Below are 22,961 nucleotides of genomic sequence, written 5' to 3' on the forward strand. Positions count from 1 at the left end.
TCTTGGCCAGGCAGCGGCAGCTCGACATCGAGGCCACCAATGTTGCAACCAAAGCAAATGAGGTGGCCCTTGCGATCATGAGCGTGGACTTGACCAAGATGAGCGAGAAGACAAGGAGCTGGTTCGAGGCCAGGCAGAAGGAGATGTTTGACGCCGACGACCTAAACTAGGTCGTCCTATCGGCCGTGGCCATTCTTTTTGGAGGCTGACATGGGTGCCGCCCGCCCGCTGGGCCGTTGGCTGTGTGCCGGCGAGAAACACATTTATTTTGGAGGCTGCTTGTGTTGCCGGCAAACAAAACTATTCATTTTGAAGGCTGGTTGTGTTGCCGGCAAGGATACATAGGCCGTTGGCTGTGTTACCGGCGTGAACTAGGGCCGCTGGCCTGAACCAGGACTTGGTATTTGAAACGTTGTTCTTTTTTTGAAATGGAGGCGGACAAGATGGGGCCAAAGGATGCGGCCGCGCGTTGGGTGTACGGCCATCGCATTCTAGGACACGTCCGGACATGACTCCATCGCCTTATCCAAATGGACATAATCCGAACAAAGCTGACGTCCGTTTGAAATCGCGCGGTGGAGTTGGCCTTACCATCGCACGGGTGGGGTGCACGTGATTTTTGTACCAAGCTGCTGCCTGGATTTCTTCGGTGATGGATGACGCGCTATGTAGTTCAGTGGTTATAAAACTGTAAACAGCTTATGTACAGTAGCAGGAAACAGAGTAGATCAATCAGACAATACCAATTACCAAGCCTAGCCATCTAAAAGAGGCACATGATGTAATATTAATCCGGGTTCAATTTCCTTTAATTAAAGCTTCAGTTGACGAAATTATACTCCTTTAGCACAGATGGGTGTGTGAAAATTAACTTTACATACAGAGAGTATAACCAGAACCAGTAGTGTACTACGCCTGCATGCTCTGCTCCCGGAGCAGGGCACCGTACGATGTTTGTTCTTCTTCTTCTTCTTCTCGCGACCCCCTTGCCTTCGTGCGTGGGATTTGCTCAGATCCTGGAGGGGATGAGGGGCGTGGAATTCGAGAGGTACGCCGCGGCGGCCGCCACGCCGCTGCCGAGCTTCACCGGGTACCCGATGTCCTTGAGCACCATCTCCACCCCGCCGAGGCAGCCCAGAAGTTGCAGCTGCAGCAAAGACGGCAAAGCACGCGTTGGTCATCGGCGATGCAGATCGCAAGCGGTTTCTACGGCGACGTGCGTGCGTACGTACCTCGTTGAGGTGGCCGAGGTGGCCGATCCTGAAGACCTTGCCGGCGACCTTGTTCAGCCCGAGCCCGAGGCTGAGGTTGTACCGCTTCCACGCGTGCTTCACGATCTCGGAGCTGTCGATGTACGGCGGCACGACGACGGCGGTGACCGTGTCGCTGAAGTTCTCCTCCTTCGCAGTGCAGTTCTTGAGCCCCCACGCCGCCACCGCCAGCCTGGTTCAGATTCATCCATTTTTCGTCAAGCCGTCATGCAGGCAGAGACAGACAAGAATTGGTGGAGCAGGTTACTACGTAGGAGTACCTTGTTGCGGTGCCGAGGCGTGTGTGCCTCTTGATGACATTGTCGAGGCCCTCCTCGAAGAGGAGGTCGAGGCCGGCGCGGAGGCCGTAGAGGAGCTGGATGGAGGGCGTGTAGGGCCAGTAGGTGCCCATCTTGTAGAACTTGAGGTAGTCCTTCCAGTCGAAGAAGACGCGCACCGACTTGGCCGTCTTGGCCGCCTCCAGCGCCTTGGGGCTGGCGCACACGATGCCCAGCCCCGTCGGCAGCGACAGCGCCTTCTGCGACCCCGTCAGCGCCACGTCCACGCCCCACTCGTCCATGCGGAAGTCCAGCGCGCAGATGGACGACACCCCGTCCACCAGCAGCAGCGCCGGGTGCCGGTACGCATCTGCATCATATATACATATCATCATCCACACGTAAGCATATCAATCAAGATCGATGCATGCATGCAAGAGGTGGCAAGATTAGCTTGGGACGGACCGAGGAGCTTGCGGACGGCGTGGAGGTCGTTGGTGACGCCGGTGGCGGTCTCGTTGTGGACGATGCAGATGGCCTTGATGGTGTGCTGCGAGTCAGTGCGGAGCTTGGACTCGAGGGCGCCGAGGTCGGCGCCGTAGCCCCAGTCGGACTCCACTACGTCCACGCTGAAGCCGAGGCGCTGCTGCTGGTCGATCCACAGCAGGCTGAACTGCCCCAGCGAGAAGGACACGATCCGGTCCCCCGGGGAGAGCGTGTTGGTGAGCGCGCTCTCCCAGGCGCCGGTGCCAGTGGTGGGGAAGAGGAAGGGGGTGCCGGTGGTGGTCTTGAAGATCTTCTTCACGTCCTCCAGCAGGGTCTTGGTGAGGGCCGGGATCGCCGGCGAGCGGTAGTCCTCGTTCTGCCGGCTCATGGCGCGGATCACCTGGTCCGGGATGTTCACCGGCCCAGGGACGAACAGGTGGTTCCGGCCTGGCCCATTCATGTAGTCCATCTTGCTGCGATGCGGACAGTAGAGTAGAAACCAAAAACACGGGCTCTGTGGTTAAAATCAACAGAAAATCCTGGAAACAACGGGCTGAATCTACTTTCCTGGTCTATCTGCTCATTTTCATTTTTACTGTTAGCAGCGCAAGCTATCTAAAAAAAAATGTTAGCAGTGCAAGCGGCAGCGACCACTGTTTTAGGTCATTTTACGACTTTGTAGTGTGTTTGCAGCAGTATGCTATTTTTGCTTGTTTTGTTCTGTTTTTTCTTGATAGTCGAATTCGATCTGTTTTCCGGATTGTACGGGAAAAATTATGCTCATTTTCATGCTAACCTAGAGCCCGTTTTCAAATAGATGGCCTAAAAATCATTTCACCGCTTTGATCTTATTGTAGCACTTTCTACTTTATCCAGAAAGTTAAGTCGTCTTGTAAAAAATATCATTTAATCTTTGCGACGTCTACAATATTCAATTAGAAAACCTGTTTATTTACCTATCGTTCTTAGACTAAAACAATATTTCCCATAAAATCTAAGAATGTTATCAATCAATGTTTCTCTATAAGAAAAACATTTCTCACAGAAGCATAGCAAAATGACCCCCGAAAAGAAAACTTAGTAGAATACCAATCACTGTCTTTTTTTTGAGAACTATTCATCTGTCTCGTAATATAAAAATATTTTCAACATTACACTAGTGTCAAAAATATTCTTATATTTTGGAACAGAAAAAGTACCAATCACTACCTTAAGAGTAAGTATAACAGTACTCTTGCCATCTCCCAAATTAAGAAGACGTGGGCTACTTGGACACTCAGGCGGTAGTGGTAAATAAACTACTCAAGGAAGCCTTAATAAGTGTTCTAAACGAGCCTAGAACGAAAGGTTAAGCTGCACGCACGCAAAAGCCTGTGACCTGGCACACTGCCGGCGTGCTTATCTGGACGACAGTACTCAGAAAGAGGAGAACCAACCAACCAATCAAGTCATACGCAAGCTATTCCTCTCCGTTAAATCACACTCCTGCGAGCTTCGCCGAGCAATACTCCGTACTAGAAAAGTACTGTATTTGCAACCTCCGGCTACTAGAAGAAAATCGGTATTACTGGGCGGAAAAGCCTAGCCGCTAGAGTTTCGGTAAGACGGCAATGATCATCAGCCGGCAAATACAAGTACGTATAATTCATCAAAGGGAAGTGTTAGACAGACGGAGAAGCGCGCGTGTACCTTTTTCTCGCCGGTGAGCAGGGGAGGAGCCGCGGTAATACGTGCGAAGGAGAGGAGGATAGGATGGACGGAGGCTATATAGGAGCCATGGCGGCCAATGGGCAGGGCCTCCGTGGGGCCCACCGGGCGTATTGCGTGGCAGATAAGGCGGCCTGCCATGAGGCCCTCAGAGCTCGCCCCATGGAGTGGCACTCCTCCTTCCGCGGTGAAGCTGATGTGATCCCTTCCCTTCCCTGGTCTGACGACGACATGTATGGCTTGTGAGATGACTCATCGTAATCGACCCGCGTTCGTAGAAATGGAAGAGTATATTCTTCCAACTTCACTTCAAGAGCAATTAATCTTCCTTTGGCCGCAGTGTAGCTTGTACTCCTATCCAGTAGTGCAATTTCTGAACCACCATGGAGTGGAATAGTGGCTAGCATGTGCAGTTAGGACATCTTCAATACCAACTCTCAAGCCATCCGCAACTGTTCAAACCGCGTGGCTTGGACGTGTTGTGTCATCGAACGCTGGTCCGAATTGATCCGCTCGATGGTTTGGATTCATTATTCTCCAAAACCGGAGATAAGCTAGGGGGCTTTGCGGGCGTCTGGACAATAGCCACGCCCGCGTCTGACTAACATGGTCCATAAAAAAACCCTCCCTCGCCTGCGCGCTTTCTGCCCGAAATAGTCGGCGCCGCTCCAGAGCGCCAGTGCCGCATTCATGTCGGGCCAAAGCGGCGCGACCTCTCACTGATGCCAGCATTGAAGCGGCGTGCCGGCGACTACTCCGCGTTCAAACGACACCATATCGGTCCGTCGCCTCTACATTAATGATATGCGGTTGCCGAGGAACCTACTCTGGCGCTACCTGTCCGTCCGTCTGCCGCCTACCATTAACCTCACCACCGCGTCCCATTGCCGTATGTCCGCTATATAAACTCTATCCCTGGCTATAGCCGGAGTCATCCTCCTCCGGTCCCTTTCTCCTCTCCGCAGCAGCCCGCCATGGCCTCCTCACGCTCCAAAGCCCTTTGGGACACCCTCTCATTGGAGCAGAAGAAGAAGATGGCCGCTATTGCTGCCGGCTGGCAGGTCGGCCAGCAGACGACGACCGGCGACACCCCAATGGAGGACGAGACGGCGCCACCCTCCTCGTCGGTGCATGCGGACCTCACCATCGACGAGTCTGGTGCGCACTACACGGACATGCTGCGGGAGGAGGAGGAGGAGGCCAAGTTCCGGCAGACGCTGCCGACCAGGCCTACTACCTCCGCCTCCTTGAGGAGCACCGGCGTGCGGAGGAGCTGCTCACCGCCAGCACATCCATCGTGCCTGACGTGGACGTGCCCGAGCAGGAGACGTTGCTCGAGTCCTACCACTCTGCCCGCGAGATTCGCCGCGAACGCTGACAGTACCGCCAATGTTAGGCGGAGTTAGAAGCCGCCTACAGGGAGTTCGACGAGGCGACGGATGAGGTGTGGGGCAAGAGCGACAAGGAGGAAGACATCATCAGCTCCGCCACGGCCGCGCCCTGTCGTCACGACCACGAAGCCGGCAGCGCCCCGTCGTCACGACCACGAAGCCAGCACGTCCGCGGGCGCTGCCGGCAACGAGAAAGAGTAGTGCATGGTAGGTCGCCGCCGTTCAGGCCTAAAGAAGGCCACCGCTCCTCCCCTCCCGTTGAAGCCAACCTTGGTGGGCTGAACATCGTCGGTCGATTAGCTGCATGGCGGTGACATTGGAGCCAGACAACTTTACTTCCCGAGGCGCCGGAGGCGGAGGTTATGGAGGCGGAGATCGAGAGCACCAAGGCGGAACTGAAGAAGGCGAAGCTTCAGTTCTCGGGGCTCATGGCCGGACATGGGAAATAGGCGCTCACGATCATTTAGATTAGGTTTAGAGTAGGGTCGAGTCTGATTTATATGAAAAATATAATGAATTTTGTCTGGTTTATACGAAAAATGTCTGAATAATAATGAATGTGCTCCGGTTTATATGAAAATCTACCGTGTTTGCATCAATTTCGTCTGTTTTGTTAAACTGTGTTTGAAATGTATGCGGGCAGCACTGAATGGCCGTCTCTCTAATATCAGTGTTTACGGATTGGTCCCTATCCGTGGACAAATTTGTGGGTCTTATGCCATTTTATCTGTACCATTGTACCAACATGCCCCGAAATCACCGGAGTACAACAACCTGGCTTGGATACATGAATCTATATCTGTGTCATCGTATCTACAGGAAATGGACTGGTCCACGTGTAAAATTGCTGCCCCAGAATGCAGTCCAGTGCATTGGATTTGGATCGCCTAAAGGAAATATCTTTTTGTTCAGCACATGGAGCTCTGGGATAAAATGACACGTTAACTCGACTCCAACCGGAGCCAATCTGCAAGCCACGGGCGTAGATGCGCCCACGTCGGCCTCCGGGCAGGATGTTATCGCTTCATCTCTGCTTTGCGGTGTCCGTGGAAACCCAACAGAAATTTTGGATCTCTGAGTTTTCATCTTTAAAGACTAGAGACAAATGGGAAAATCAGTAGCGGCTGCGTAGCAGGAAAATGCAAATGCAGGGGAAGGTCGTAGCTAGGGCAGGTGAAATGAGCTGTGTTGAGGACGGACTTGAGAGTCGGAGCACAAGGTTGGAACTTGGAAGTATCTCCGCTGCCTGCTTGACTGTTTTGTCTGCTCTGCCGCAGGTGAGATAAAACTGCACACTTGAATAAGATTTTTTTTCTTGTACGACTCTATTAAATAATGTAGGCCATTCATCCCAAGATTGAGGTTTCTCCGTACAAAGCTAGAAATAAAGTTCGATGGTGTCATGCCGATGGCAGTGGGGCTAGAACATCGGACTTGGCAAATTCAACCCTCAAACGCACATGAACGCGTCTGGGCACGTTCGCAGGCACTGACCGGCCACTCCTCAAAAAATTGTAATCCATATCTAAACACCTCAATTAACATTCTTAAATCCATAAAAACTCATGCAACTACGTCGACGCACACACATCGTCCGGCTACTCCATCCCACTACACTAAATATGCCATCGGATTACCAAAATTTGGCATGTTTGGCTATGGTGGAGTTCATCCACGGCTGCCCTTACCCTTGCCGGCGCCCTTGCCGGTCTTCTCGCAGAAATACCGTCGATGACGCGGTACGGATCGAGCCGGATCTGCTCGTTGCCGGAGCTATCCTCGGCGTCGCTGTCCTCCTCCTCCTCCTTCGATGGAAGTCCGACCATGGCACGGACAGCCCGATTCTACTCTCGGGCGAGGGCGCGCGTTTCCTCCGTAGTCGTTTCTTCATAATGCAGGCGTCGATGGCTTCCTCCTCTGCGACCGCCCGCACCGCCGCATCAGCCACCTCCGCCGTCGCCATTTCCGCCGCGATGCGGGCCTCGCCGGCCCTTATCCTCTTCTTCCTTATCCTCTTCTTCCCATGGCGGGCCGTTCGTTCCCGATGGGACTCATACTCTGCCCGACCGATGATGGGGAATGACAGATGTTTCGACCAGGCCCGCGAGGATCGAGCACCAGAGGACCCGAGCGCCCGGTGAGCCGACGCTATGGCATCGCGGCGGACGGATCCGTCCGTCGGTCGGGCGCTGTCCTTCTGAGAGAGGCGGAGTGCAATGACACCCCAGTCACAGATCCAGACTGGTCGGAGTCTGATCCGTTGCCTGCCATGGCGGAGAAGACCGGAAACCGCCGGAGGTGAGCTCGGGTGGCGAAGAGGAGTGGAGGGGAGGGAGTGAAGTGGCTAGGTTTTGCTCCGGTGAGAGGATGGGGATGAATGTAAGTGGGGTTGGGTGGGCCAGCATGGGCCGAGTCCGACGTGGCGGGCGTTCCCGGACGCCTCCATATCCACCCTATATTTGGCTGGATATGGGGGGTGCCGGTCAGCCCGGACGTTCGAGGGCCATTTAAGGGGGCCGTCTGGGTCAAAAAATCGTGACCGGGCAGTGACTCATCGGTCCGCCCGAAGATAGAAGACAAGTTTGAGAGGCCCGGTTGTAGATACTCTATCTTTAATAAATAATATTGTTTAGTACTAAATTAATGAAAGATATCCTAATTCCCCTGGGGTCAATTGACCCCAATACCTATTTTTGCATGATAATACGTGTCTCATTAATAAAATAAAGATTCAATTACAAGGCACGTAAACATCGACGTTACAGGACTGAAAAGATAGGATAATCCTATGCAAAAAACCAGCGACTGTCCCTCTCCACTAAGGAAAAGGAGACAGATCACCTCTTCACACGAGCTCGACGCGGCTCCATCGCCGATCAGCAGCTTTACGGACCTCCAAAGTAGTTTGCTTGAAGCAAAACCATTGCCGTTGAAAGAATCAGACCGAGGCAACATGTCCCCGGACACACAATCGAACTCCAGAACTGACACCCCCACACGACTATGACGCCGAAGGAGGAAACCAGAACTGTCAGCCTTCAACCACAAACCCAACACAAGATACACCATCTTCCAGCTGTCACTTGCGTAGACAACCGTCTGCGCATACTCCTAGACAACAAAACCTTCCTGCTCCACCATGACGTCGGAGATAACGCCGTAGCAACGAGGATAGAGCAGAAGGAGAGACATACCTGATGGAGTCACCGCCGCCGCCTCGCCGACACCATCCATGAACCCTAACGTCGCCGATCTGAAGGATCGGCAAACACACGATGCCATCAACTCCGAGACGCCGCCATGTTGAGCACCGTCAGTGTGGGAGTGAAGTTGAGGCAAATTTATTCGCCCGGGCGCCGCTCCCACCACCCCAACGACACACCACGACCTACAAATCCAAACCCTAACTACAGAGCGGAGAAACAGTGTCCCCCTTCCCTCCTGCTGCCGGAGCAGCAGCCAGAGGAAGAGGGGGCCAACGTCCTGGCCGGTGGAGATCGGTGAAAGAAGATCCACCTTCCTAGTCGCCTGGTTGTGGCGGCGGCTAGGGCAGGGGAAAAACGCCTACTATACGGCCTGCACGGCCGCACTAAGCCTATAGGGCAGTGATCTACGCCGGCGCACCGGCCCAACGGTTGGGCCGATCCAGCCCCAGCCGTCAGATCTGGTCCCCTGCATCGTCAGATCCGTTCCTTCCCTCACCTCCTTCTTCAACCTCCCGCACGGGAAAAGGACGGGCCCCCTTGTGCGCGTCGACGCCCCAGCACACGCCGACCGCCTCGCCTCGTCTCCTCACCGCCAGTCGCCCTCGCCGCCGGTCGCCTATGGTCGCCGTCCTCGCCGCTGGTCGCCCGCCCTCACCTATGTCGTCTTCGTGTGTTTCTGAAACCTCCATGGATGCAGCAGCGTGCGGCCATGGTTACGGCCGGTCGAGGTTGCAGCCCGCCGTGAGCCCGTAGCAGCTCGTCGGCGACTGGTTGCAGCATCCGCCCCTGACCCCCCTGTGCTGGATCTCACCGCCGGAATTCACAGAAACCCACCACCGGCATCTGGCCGTCGTGAGAAAATGGATGTAGCAAAAACTGTGGACGGTAGTAGCAAAAAACCACATGGTTGAAGCAGAAATGTCACACGGTCGTAGCAAAAAGAAAAATGCCGGTTCCAACACAAAAACAATGTAGCATATCCAGATGATGGTTCCAGCATCACCACCGGCCATGTCGTAGCTCGCCATGCGCCCATTGTAGCACCGCCACACAGCTTCATCTTCGCCGGCCGCCGTTGCTAGTTAGTTGTTTTCTGTTTGAAGCTTTTCTAGAAACGGGTTGTAGCTTTTCTCGTCACCGGTTGCAGCTTTTTGCGCTGCGCGGTGGCCGACCTCGAGCTACCCCATATCTAGTTGAAGCTTTTTCTAAAGCCGGATGTAGCTTTTTTGGTTGCCGGATGTAGCATTTTTCAGTACTGGTTGCAGCTCTGATGCATGTCCATCAAAACTCATTCTTTCTCTGGTTCCAGCAAAATTGTCACCGGTCGTAGCATTTGGCTTTGACGGTTGTAGCTCCTATGTGCACCGGTTGTAACACCTGTTTTATCTTGTCCATGTAGAAATAATGGCGCATGTAGCAATTTATGTCTTTGGTTGCAGCTTCGACCAGTGCCGTTAACAGCTTCGTCGTAGCCGGATGAAGCATTCCCGTGCAGCACGTCGGCTTCTGCTGGTTCGCCGGCATATGGCGCCCTTGGCAGCACCGGCCATGGGCGGCAGAAACAGCAGCATCGCGTGCACTCCTCAAATAACAGTCGCTCGTAGCAAACCATCATGCAAGACTCCGCCGTGGCCGCTCCACATCTACTAGGCTCACCGGCTCAGTTCCAAGCAAAATGTGCGTCGCGGCGGCGGTCATGGTGGCCGCGCGGGCAGGGGATGGAGCAGTAGCTCCTGGCCGTGGCCGAGGCCGTCAAGGATCTGGCGCGCGGGATGGAGGCCGACAGCGGCGAGCTCCGCCTCACGCCCTTCCTGTGCTCCTCGCCGTCCGGTAGAGCAGTGTTGCAACATCTCGCCGGCCGGTGGTTACACTTTGTCGCCGGCTGGGGGTTGAAGAAAAGAGGAAAGGAGAAAAGCAGTTTTGTGCGCATGTCCATCCATGTACATTTGGTCGCGGGGAACGGTTGTTTTCGTGGGCGCGTGCGCCAGCGTGACGTACGAAACCGGCGGAAAGTTCGGTCGGTCTGCCGGCTCGATACGTGTCCCATGCCTACAAGGCAGTCTTGTCCAACTACTCGTGGTATTTATGGAGTACCGTGATGGTATTTTGTTAGGACAGCAATACACGGCTGGCATCAGTTTTAGAGGTTCCCCCGAACGGATGGTTCGTTCGCTAGCGAGGATCGATCCAACGGATGAAACATCCTCTTTTTTTTTTTTGAGAATCAAATGTCCTCTCTCATGTGTTTGCTTCAGTGAGGGTCCAAAGCGACCCCCGTTTGGCCCAGAAGCCCAGATGACTATTTTCTTTTTTTGCAAAAGAAATGTCATCAACAAAAAAAATCTTGTACAGAAAAGGTAGAGAAACATAACTTGCGATTGTCATGCTCTAATTTATAAAAATACCATGACATATGTTATAAAGTTATCTAATTTATATATTTACAATGGTATAGTCAAATAAATGTGTCATGTTAACTTAAAAAATAAAACCATGCCCTAATTTATAAACAAAAAGAATGGTACGATGGACACTTTAAGAGAAAACATGTTTATTTTTACCATGCAAAATAATATATAAACTAGGGAAGATTAACATGGTAGACTAAGAAAAAAATTGGCTACTCTAAAAATCATAGAAAATTATTAAAAAAAATGTAGCATTCATATGCCAAATTCTGCGTTGCAAAAACAGTTTGTGCTTGTGAGAAGGTAGAATTTTGCCGTGTCAACAAATCTGATAGTATATAAAAACGAATTTACCATAGTATGTTGATGAGTTATATTTTTACACTCATTCACCTATGTTTAAACCGGGATATTTCATTGAAAAGGAGATATTCTTTCTGATATTGCTACTAAGGCCAACTCCAACGCGCGAACCCATCCTGTTCGGTCGTGTACGTTTGGGGGTAAACGGACAAAGCAGGCCTCCGAACGCGCGGCTGCAAACAGGCCATCGTCCGTTTTCTGTCCGCTTTCGACCCATTCCCGGCCCAAGTTTGAGCCGAGTTTGCGGCCGAGCGGGCAGCGCGCGGACGGGCAGGACACGTGCCCTTGTCCTCCTCTGGCCCGCTCGTCGATGGCATAGCCAGCCACTTTCCCTCCATTTCCTCCAAAACCTCCCGCGCCCCGCCCTCCACTCTCCCGCGCCCCCGGCCTTCCCCTCTCTCTCCGTTCACCATGGACGACGACGCGGATCCCAAAGACCCACCACCTGTCGCGAAGAAGCCCGTGATGAAGAAGCAGCGGTTGGAGCTCTCGCCGGCGTCCGTCGCCAAGCTCGACAGGGAATCGGCCAAGAGGAGGGACCGACGAGCCGTGGAAAAGGAGAAGAAGGCCGTCGTGCAGTACGCATCCGAGTGTGCCCTGCAGCGTGCGATGCAGCACAAGGCCGAGATCGATGACAAGGAGTCCATCGTCTCCAAGGCGCATGCCCTCCTCATGATGGGTGGTATGCCCGCCCCACGCCGTCCATTCTCTCGACCACTGCCATGGCCGCGGCCAGCACAGGCTCGTCGGCTCATCGACCGCCGCAGCACCATTCCCCTAGCTCGTCTGTCTCACATGGCATGTCGGATTTTCGTGCTCCGCCGCCGCACGGCCATGGGTAGACGTGACTCTCTACGCCGCCGGACTGCGCGGTGGTCGACCCGACTACGCCCGCAGATGCCATCGACCTCAACATCACGCCGGGGTACAGTGGCGCTGGCCATTGTGAAGACGGCTCGGAAAGAAAGCAACCCCGGTCGTTCGAGTCGGCTACCATTGCCGGCGCCTGCAAGTTGTTCGGCAATATGCCACCGCTAACGGTCGACGACCCGTACTACTCCTCGTTCATGCAGAACGTCATCTTAGGGGGGCGTGGTGAGGCGTTCCACATTGATGGCCATGAGCAACCTTTTGATGCTGACGCGACCCAAAGCCAGGATGGCCTTGGTACCTATGATGACTCTCAGTTCGGCAGCCATGATGATGCCGATGAGGACGACCATGGCAACTCGTGGCATGAAGATGATGACTTGTATTGTGAAGATGAGGAGGAAGAGCTCGACATTTCGCAAGAGCCATTGTGTTTCATCGACGAGCTCACCAAAAAGGCCGAAGCAAAAAAGAGGAGGAAGAGCATTTGCACGGGATCATATAGCCAAGCCAAGGACATTTTGATTTGCGAGAGTTGGAAGGAAATCGGCCAAGATCCAATCAAATGTGTCGAGCAAAAAGGAGTGGTATTTTGGACAAGAGTTCACAAGAACTTTCATGAGCCAAGAAAGTGTTGGGGAACGTAGTAATTTCAAAAAAATTCCTACGCACACGCAGGATCATGGTGATGCATAGCAACGAGAGGGGAGAGTGTTGTCTACATACCCTCGTAGACTGTTCACGGAGGCGTTATATCAACGCGGTTGATGTAGTCGTACGTCTTCGCAATCCGACCGATCCAAGTACTGAAAGCACGACACCTCCGAGTTCTGCACACGTTCGGCTCGGTGACGTCCTCGCCTTCTCGATCCAGCAAGAGGGGCAAAGTAGTAGATGAGTTCCGGCAGCACGACGGCGTGGTGACGGTGTTGGTGAAGAACAATCTCCGCAGGGCTTCGCCTAAGCACCGCGAAAACTATGACGAAAGATAAACTAGAGGGGACGGGGTTGCCGACACACGGCTTGGTGTTTCTTGATGTGTCTTGGGTGCTAGCCCTACCCCTCTATTTATATGTTGAGCCTTGGGGTCGAAACTTGGAGTAAAAGCCTCCACAAAGTCGGTTTCACCCAAAAGGCAAGAGTCCTTCTCGGACTCCAGGGCCAGACGCCAGGGTTCCCGACGTCTGGACCCAGACGCCCCTGGACTCTACAAAACTTCCTTTTGCGCTTTCCAAAAACCTTGTGGGCTTTCCCCTTTGGCCCAAATAAAGTGTTCTCGTACCCAAACATTTCGAGAAACATCCGGAACCCCTTCCGGTGAATTCCGGAACCCTTCCGGAGTCCAAACACTATTATCCCATATATTAATCTTTATCTCCGAACCATTCCGGAGATCCTTGTCATGTTCGTGATCTTATCCGGAACTCCGAACAATATTCGGTCACCAACATACATAACTCATAGTACTATATCGTCAACGAACGTTAAGCGTGCGGACCCTACGGGTTCGAGAACTATGTAGACATGACTGAGACACCTCTCTTGTCAATAACCAATAGCGGGACCTGGATGCCCATATTGGCTCCTACATATTCTATGAAGATCTTTATCGATCAGATCGCATAACAACATACGTTGTTCCCTTTGTCATCGGTATGTTACTTGCCCGAGATTTGATCGTCGGTATCTCAATACCTAGTTCAATCTCGTTACCGGCAAGTCTCTTTACTCGTTTCGTAATACATCATCCCGCAACTAACTCATTAGTTGCAATGCTTGCAAGGCTTAAGTGATGTGCATTACCGAGAGGGCCCAGAGATACCTCTCCGACGATCGGAGTGACAAATCCTAATCTCGAAATACGCCAACCCAACAAGTACCTTTGGAGACACCTGTAGAGCACCTTTATAATCACCCAGTTACGTTGTGACGTTTGGTAGCACACAAATTGTTCCTCCGGTAAACGGGAGTTGCATAATCTCATAGTCATAGGAACATGTATAAGTCATGAAGAAAGCAATAGCAACAAACTAAATGATCAAGTGCTATGCTAATGGAATGGGTCAAGTCAATCACATCATTCTCTAATGATGTGACCCCGTTAATCAAATGACAACTCATGTCTATGGCTAGGAAACTTAACCATCTTTGATTCAACAAGCTAGTCAAGTAGAGGCATACTAGTGACACTCTGTTTGTCTATGTATTCACACATGTATTATGTTTCCGGTTAATACAATTCTAGCATGAATAATAAACATTTATCATGAAATAAGGAAATAAATAATAACTTTATTATTGCCTCTAGGGCATATTTCCTTCAGTCTCCCACTTGCACTAGAGTCAATAATCTAGTTCACATGGCCATGTGATTTAACATCAATAGTTCACATCACCATGTGATTAACACCCACAGTTCACATCGTCATGTGACCAACACCCAAAGGGTTTACTAGAGTCAATAATCTAGTTCACATCGCTATGTGATTAATACCCAAAGAGTACTAAGGTGTGATCATGTTTTGCTTGTGAGGGAAGTTTAGTCAACAGGTTTGCCACATTCAGATCCGTATGTATTTTGCAAATTTATATGTCAACAATGCTCTGCACGAAGCTACTCTAGCTAATTTCTCCCACTTTCAATATGTATCCAGATTGAGACTTTGAGTCATTTGGACCAGTGTCAAAACTTGCATCAACATAACCCTTTACGACGAACCTTTTGTCACCTCCATAATCGAGAAACATATCCTTACTCCACTAAGGATAATTTTGACCAATGTCCAGTGATCTACTCCTATATCACTATTGTACTCCCTTGCCAAAATCAGGGCAGGGTATACAATAGGTCTGGTACATAGCATGGCATAATTTATAGAACCTATGGCTGAGGCATAGGGAATGACTTCCATTCTCTCTCTATCTTCTGCCATGGTCGGGTTTTGAGTCTTACTCAACTTCACACCTTGTAACACAGGCAATAACTCCTTCTTTAACGGTTCCATTTTGAACTACTTCAAAATCTTGTCAAGGTATGTACTCATTGAAAAACTCATCAAGCATCTTGATCTATTTCTATAGATCTTGATGCTCAATATGTAAGCAACTTTACCAAGGTCTTTCTTTGAAAAACTCCTTTCAAACATTCCTTTATGCTTTGCAGAATAATTCTACATTATCTCCGATCAACAATATGTCATTCACATATACTTATCAGAAATGCTGTAGTGCTCCCATCACTTTCTTGTAAATACAGGCTTCACCGCAAGTCTGTATAAAACTATATGCTTTGATCAACTTATCAAAGTGTATATTCCAACTCCGAGATGCTTGCACCAGTCCATAGATGGATCGCTGGAGCTTGCATATTTTGTTAGTACCTTTAGGATTGACAAAACTTTCTGGTTGCATCATATACAACTCTTGTTTAATTAATCCATTAAGGAATGCAGTTTTGTTTATCCATTTGCCAGATTTCATAAAATGCGGCAATTGCTAACATGATTCGGACAGACTTAAGCATAGATACGAGTGAGAAACTCTCATCGTAGTCAACACCTTGAACTTGTCGAAAACCTTTTTGCGACAATTCTAGCTTTGTAGATAGTAACACTACTATCAGCGTCCGTCTTCCTTTTGAAGATCCATATAATCTCAATGGCTCGCCGATCATTGGGCAAGTCAATCAAAGTCCACACTTTGTTCTCATACATGGATCTCATCTCAGATTTCATGGCCTTAAGCCATTTCGCGGAATCTGGGCTCATCATCGCTTCCTCATAGTTCGTAGGTTCGTCATGGTCAAGTAACATGACCTCCAGAATAGGATTACCGTAACACTCTGGTGCAGATCTCACTCTGGTTTACCTACAAGGTTCGGTAGTAACTTGATATGAAGTTACATGATCATCATCATTAGCTTCCTCACTAATTGGTGTAGTAGTCACAGGAACATATTTCTGTGATGAACTACTTTCCAATAAGGGAGCAGGTACAGTTACCTCATCAAGTTCTACTTTCCTCCCACTCACTTCTTTCAAGAGAAACTCCTTCTCTAGAAAGGATCCATTCTCAGCAATGAATATCTTGCCTCGGATCTGTGATAGAAGGTGTACCAACATTTTCTTTTGGGTATCCTATGAAGACGCACTTCTCCGATTTGGGTTTGAGCTTATCAGGTTGGAACTTTTTCACATAAGCATTGCAACCTCAAACTTTAAGAAACGACAGCTTAGGTTTCTTGCCAAACTATAGTTCATACGGTGTCGTCTCAACGGATTTAGATGGTTCCCTATTTAACGTGAATGTAGCTGTCTCTAATGCATAACCCCTAAACGATAGTGGTAAATCAGTAAGAGACATCATAGATCGCACTGCATCTAATAAAGTATGGTTACGACATTCGGACACACCAGTACACTGTGGTGTTCCAGGTGGCGTGAGTAGTGAAACTATTTCACATTGTTTTAACTGAAGGCCAAACTCGTAACTCAAATATTTTACTTCTGCGATCATATCGTAGAAACTTTTATTTTCGTTACGATGATTCTCTACTTCACTATGAAATTCTTTGAATTTTTCAAATGTTTCAGACTTGTGTTTCATCAAGTACATATACTCATATCTGCTCAAATCATCTATGAAGATCAGAAAATAATGATACCTGCCACGAGCCTCAATATTCATCGGATCACATACATCAGTATGTATGATTTCCAACAAATCTGTTGCTCGCTCTATTGTTTCGGGGAACGGAGTCTTAGTCATCTTGCCCATGAGGCATGGTCCGCAAGCATCAACTGATTCATAATCAAGTGATTCCAAAAGCCCATCAGGATGGATTTTCTTCATGCGCTTTAGACCAATATGACCTAAACGGCAGTGCCACAAATAAGTTGCACTATCATTATTAACTTTGCATCTTTTGGCTTCAATATTATGAATATGTGTATCACTACGATCGAGATCCAATCAAACCATTTTATTGGGTGTATAACCATAGAAGGTTTTATTCATGTAAACAGAATAACAATTATTCTCTAACTTAAATGAATAAGTGTATTGCAATAAACATGATCAAATCATATTCTTGCTCAACGCAAACACCAAATAACATTTATTTAGGTTCAACACTATTCCCGAAAGTATAGGGAGTGTGCGATGATGATCATGTCATTCTTGGAACCACTTCCAACACACATCGTCACTTCACCCTTAACTAGTCTCTGTTCATTCTGCAACTCATGTTTCAAGTTACTACCCTTAGCAATTGAACCAGTATCAAATACCGAGGGGTTGCTATAAACACTAGTAAAGTACACACCAATAACATGTATATCAAATATACCTTTGTTCACTTTGCCATCCTTCTTATCCGCCAATTACTTGGGGTAGTTCCGCTTCCAGTGACCAGTCCCTTTGAAGTAGAAGCACTCAGTTTCAGGCTTAGGTCCAGACTTGGTTTTTTTCACTTGAGCAGCAACTTGCTTGCCGTTCTTCTTGAAGTTACCCTTTCTTCCCTTTGTCCCTTTACTTGAAACTAGTGGTTTTGTTTACCATCAACACTTGATGCTTTTCTTGATTTCTACCTTCGTCGATTGCAGCATCACGAAGAGCATGGGAATCTTTTACGTTATCCCTTGCATATTATAGTTCATCACAAAGTTCTACTAACTTGGTGATGGTGACTAGAGAATTCTGTCAATCACTATTTTATCTGGAAGATTAACTCCCACTTGATTCAAGCGATTGTAGTACCCAGACAATCTGAGCACATGCTCACTGCTTGAGCTATTCTCCTCCATCTTTTAGCTATAGAACTTGTTGGAGACATCATATCTCTCAACTCGGGTATTTGCTTGAAATATTAACTTCAACTCCTGGAACATCTCATATGGTCCATGACGTTCAAAACGTCTTTGAAGTCCCGATTCTAAGCTGTTAAGCATGGTGCACTAAACTATCAAGTAGTCATCATATTGAGCTAGTCAAACGTTCATGACGTCTGCATCTGCTCCTGCAATAGGTCTGTCACCTAGCGGTGCATTAAGGACATAATTCTTCTGTGCAGCAATGAGGATAATCCTCAGATCACGGATCCAATCCGCATCATTGCTAGTAACATTTTTCCAACTTAGTTTTCTCTAGGAACATATAAAAAATAAAACACGGTATCTAAACACGAGCTATTGATCTACAACATAGATATGCTAATACTACCAGGACTAAGTTCATGATAAATTAAAGTTCAATTAATCATATTACTTAAGAACTCCCACTTAGATAGACATCCCTATAATCATCTAAGTGATCACTTGATCCAAATCAACTAAACCATAACCGATCATCACGTGAGATGGAGTAGTTTTCAATGGTGAACATCACTATGTTGATCATATCTACTATATGATTCACGCTCGACCTTTCGGTCTCCAGTGTTCCGAGGCCATATCCACATATGCTAGGCTCGTCAAGTTTAACCTAAGTATTCTGCGTGTGCAAAACTGGCTTGCACCCGTTGTAGATGGACGTAGAGCTTATCACACCCGATCATCACGTGGTGTCTGGGCACGACGAACTTTGTTAATGGCACATACTCAGGGAGAACACTTTTATCTTGAAATTTAGTGAGAGATCATATTATAATGCCACCGTCAATCAAAGAAAGATAAGATGCATAAAAGATAAACATCCCATGCAATCAATATAAGTGATATGATATGGCCATCATCATCTTGTGCTTGTGATCTCCATCTCCGAAGCACCATGATGATCACCATCGTCAACGGCGTGACACCTTGATCTCCATCGTAGCATCGTTGTTGTCTCGCCAATCTTATGCTTCTATGACTATCACTACCGCTTAGTGATAAAGTAAAGCATTACAGGGCGATTGCATTGCATACAATAAAGCGACAACCATATGGCTCCCGCCAGTTGCCGATAACTCGGTTACAAAACATGATCATCTCATACAATAAAATTTAGCATCATATCTTGACCATATCACATCACAACATGCCCTGCAAAAACAAGTTAGACGTCCTCTACTTTGTTGTTGCAAGTTTTACGTGGCTGCTACTGGGCTTAGCAAGAACCGTTCTTACCTACGCATCAAAACCACAACAATAGTTTGTCAAGTTGGTGCTGTTTTAACCTTCGCAAGGACCGGGCGTAGCCACACTCGGTTCAACTAAAGTTGGAGAAACTGAGACCCGCCAGCCACCTGTGTGCAAAGCACGTCGGTAGAACCAGTCTCGCGTAAGCGCACGCATAATGTCGGTCCGGGCCGCTTCATCCAACAATACCGCCGAACCAAAGTATGACATGCTGGTAAGCAGTATGACTTATATCGCCCACAACTCACTTGTGTTCTACTCGTGCATATGAAATCTACGCATAAAACCTGGCTCTGATACCACTGTTGGGGAACGTAGTAATTTCAAAAAATTCCTACGCACACGCAGGATCATGGTGATGCATAGCAACGAGAGGGGAGAGTATTGTCTACATACCCTCGTAGACCGTTCGCGAAAGCGTTAACACGGTTGATGTAGTCGTACGTCTTCACGATCCGACCGATCCAAGTACCGAAAGCACGACACCTCCGAGTTCTGCACACGTTCGGCTGGGTGACGTCCTCGCCTTCTCGATCTAGCAAGAGGGGCGAAGTAGTAGATGAGTTTCGGTATCATGACGGCGTGATGACGGTGTTGGTGAAGAACAATCTCCGCAGGGCTTCGCCTAAGCACTGCGAAAACTATGACGGAGGATAAACTAGAGGGGACGGGGTTGCCGGCAGACGGCTTGGTGTTTCTTGATGTGTCTTGGGTGCTAGCCCTACCCCTCTTTTTATATGTTGAGCCTTGGGGTCGAAACTTGGAGTAGAAGTCTCCACAAAGTCGGTTTCACCCGAAAGGCAAGAGTCCTTCTCGGACTCCAGGGCCAGACGCCAGGGTTCCCGGCGTCTGGACCCAGACGCCAGGGACCCTGGCATCTGGCCCTTGGACTCCGCAAAACTTCCTTTTGCGCGTTCTCCTTTGGCCCAAATAAAGTGTTCTCGTACCCAAACATTTCGGGAAACATCCGGAACCCCTTCCGATGAATTCCGGAACCCTTCCGGAGTCCAAACACTATTATCCCATATATTAATCTTTATCTCCGGACCATTCCGGAGATCCTTGTCATGTCCGTGATCTTATCCGGAACTCCGAACAATATTCGGTCACCAACATACATAACTCATAGTACTATATCGTCAACGAACGTTAAGCATGCGGACCCTACAAGTTCGAGAACTATGTAGACATGACTGAGACACCTCTCTTGTCAATAACCAATAGCGGGACCTGGATGCCCATATTGGCTCCTACATATTCTACGAAGATCTTTATCGGTCAGACCGCATAACAACACACGTTGTTCCCTTTTGTCATCGGTATGTTACTTGCCCGAGATTTGATTGTCGGTATCTCAATACCTAGTTCAATCTCGTTACCGGCAAGTCTCTTTACTCGTTTCGTAATACATCATCCCGCAACTAACTCATTAGTTGCAATGCTTGCAAGGCTTAAGTGATGTGCATTACCAAGAGGGCCCAGAGATACCTCTCCGATGATCGGAGTGACAAATCCTAATCTCGAAATATGCCAACCCAACAAGTACCTTTGGAGACACCTGTAGAGCACCTTTATAATCACCCAGTTACGTTGTGACGTTTGGTAGCACACAAATTGTTCCTCCGGTAAACGGGAGTTGCATAATCTCATAGTCATAGGAACATGTATAAGTCATGAAGAAAGCAATAGCAACACACTAAATGATCAAGTGCTATGCTAACGGAATGGGTCAAGTCAATCACATCATTCTCTAATGATGTGACCCCGTTAATCAAATGACAACTCATGTCTATGGCTAGGAAATTTAACCATCTTTAATTCAACGAGCTAGTCAAGTAGAGGCATACTAGTGACACTCTCTTTGTCTATGTATTCACACATGTATTATGTTTCCGGTTAATACAATTCTAGCATGAATAACAAACATTTATCATGAAATAAATAATAACTTTATTATTGCCTCTAGGGCATATTTCGTTTAGAAAGTTTGCCCTGTACCAATTCGGAGGCACTCGCGACATCAATTCAATCCAAAAAAGATGGGGATTCACCTAACAAGAATGCAACAAATATTGTGCCGCACTTGAGAGCGTTAAAGCCCGCCCCGTGAGCGGCCTAGGGCTCGGTGGCTTGGTATAAACCCCTCTATTTCCCATCATGTGTCCATTCAATTTGGCATGCCATTTAATTTTCATCCATTTTATGTCCTTTCATGTTGGCCGCATTTTTGCTTGTGTAGGCATTTCAATCTTTGAAAGCCCTCAAGGCCCAGCACAAAGACAAGCCATTCACTCCCACGCATTGTTGGGTGCTCATCAAAGATTTCCCCAAGTTCAAGGACCAATACAATGCTCATAGGAAGAAGAGATGAGAGAAAGAGGTGGCGGCCAAGGCTCATGCGGGTAACATGCTCAAGAGGCCGAGGGGAAAGACAAGCTCGAAGTCCAACGAGAAGCGTGATGCGTCTTCTATAGCCTTGCAAGGAACTTTGGAGGATATGATGAGCCAAAAGGAAATGCGAGAGGAGAGGAAGAGCAAAGGGAGGGAGGAGCAAATGAAGATATACCTAGATCTTCAAACGAAGAAGCTTGACATGGAGGAGGCCATGAAGAAGAGGAAGCTTGACATCGAGGAGGCCGCTCAACTCAAGAAGCTAGAGATCAAGGCCACCAATGCCGACACTAAAGCCAAGGAGGTGGCACTAACGATCATGATCGTCGAAAAGAACAATATGTCATCAGAGAGGAAGGCTTGGTTTACAAACTGGCAGAACGAGATGTTCGCCCGCGACGGCATGATCTAGGTGACACAACGGCCGTGATGGTGGTCCGTTTTGAAGGCTGGTTAGCGTGCCGGCTGCTGGCTTTGTTGCCGGTGACAAAACTTTGTCCATTTTGAAGCCTGGCTCCTGTGCCGGCCGCTGGCTTTGTTGTCAGCGTGAAACATGTATTTTTGAATGTTGGCTAGTGTATCGGCCCCTGGCTTTGTTGCCAGCGTCGACTGTAGGTCGCCGGTTGTGTTGCCGGCCGGCGTGGACTAGTGCAAATCGCGGCCGCAGCTTAAATCCTTTGTTTCCCACTTTTTCATGCAGGCGGACAAGATGCAGCCAAAATATGACCGCATGTTGGGCGCATGGCCGCCGCATCCATGAATCCGGGCGGACACGGCCCCATTGCCACCCCCAAACGGACAAAAAGCGGACAAAACGGACGTGTGTTTGGGGTCGCGCGTTGAAGTTGGCCTAATAACTAATGAATGGAAAAGATTCCACAAATCCTCTCTTTGATGTGTTTCCACAGGAAATGAGCTAAAAAGGGAAGAAATCATGTATGGGAATTTTAAGGAAGGGGAATGGAAGATGAAGGAATCAAGAGGAGGCGCTGTCCAAAAATAGAGTAAAGGACAACATTCCATATGGGCGCAGGCGCCTGTATGAGCACCCGTTTGGCAGGGAAACCGAGGAAGATCATCTACCTGTACACCTTTTATAAAGGGGACCCCATCGAAGTGTCAACAGAACAAGCATGGGGAGAACATCGTTAGCATCCAGAACACCTTCATCATCATATTCATCTACAAACGCTAGCCGCCGCCACTTTCATTTCCATCTCCATAGCCACCATCACCACCATATGCTTCCTCAACTAGTTCATACTTGTAATCGTGCATCGCACTAGGCATCCATTATAAGACATATTTGCAAACAATCAATCTTCAAGGTGTGTTCTTCAATGATTTCTTCTTGCGATCTGATCTCCATGTGTGAGTAGTTCGGTAAGGTATGGGTTGTGGCATGAGCCTTACAACCCTCTATATTTTTTGTGGGGATCAATGGAAGAGCTTTGACATAATGTCTCGTATGTGTGAAATAAAATTGTTCCCTA

General features: G+C 48.8%; 1 protein-coding gene across 1 annotated transcript; it reads right to left on the bottom strand.

Moving 5' to 3' along the window:
- Positions 1–782: 782 nt before the first annotated feature.
- On the bottom strand, positions 783–3,969 carry LOC125524698 (serine--glyoxylate aminotransferase). The gene is made up of 5 exons (XM_048689734.1): positions 3,704–3,969; positions 1,994–2,487; positions 1,532–1,898; positions 1,233–1,443; positions 783–1,147 (listed from the first exon to the last, which is right to left on the bottom strand). Exons 2-5 carry the CDS (start codon positions 2,481–2,483, stop codon positions 1,010–1,012), a joined length of 1,206 nt encoding a protein of 401 aa, XP_048545691.1. The 5' UTR covers positions 2,484–2,487; positions 3,704–3,969; the 3' UTR covers positions 783–1,009.
- Positions 3,970–22,961: the final 18,992 nt, after the last annotated feature.

Source organism: Triticum urartu, chromosome 7 (genome assembly GCF_003073215.2).
Source record: "Triticum urartu cultivar G1812 chromosome 7, Tu2.1, whole genome shotgun sequence".
In the NCBI taxonomy this organism is placed as follows: domain Eukaryota; kingdom Viridiplantae; phylum Streptophyta; class Magnoliopsida; order Poales; family Poaceae; genus Triticum; species Triticum urartu.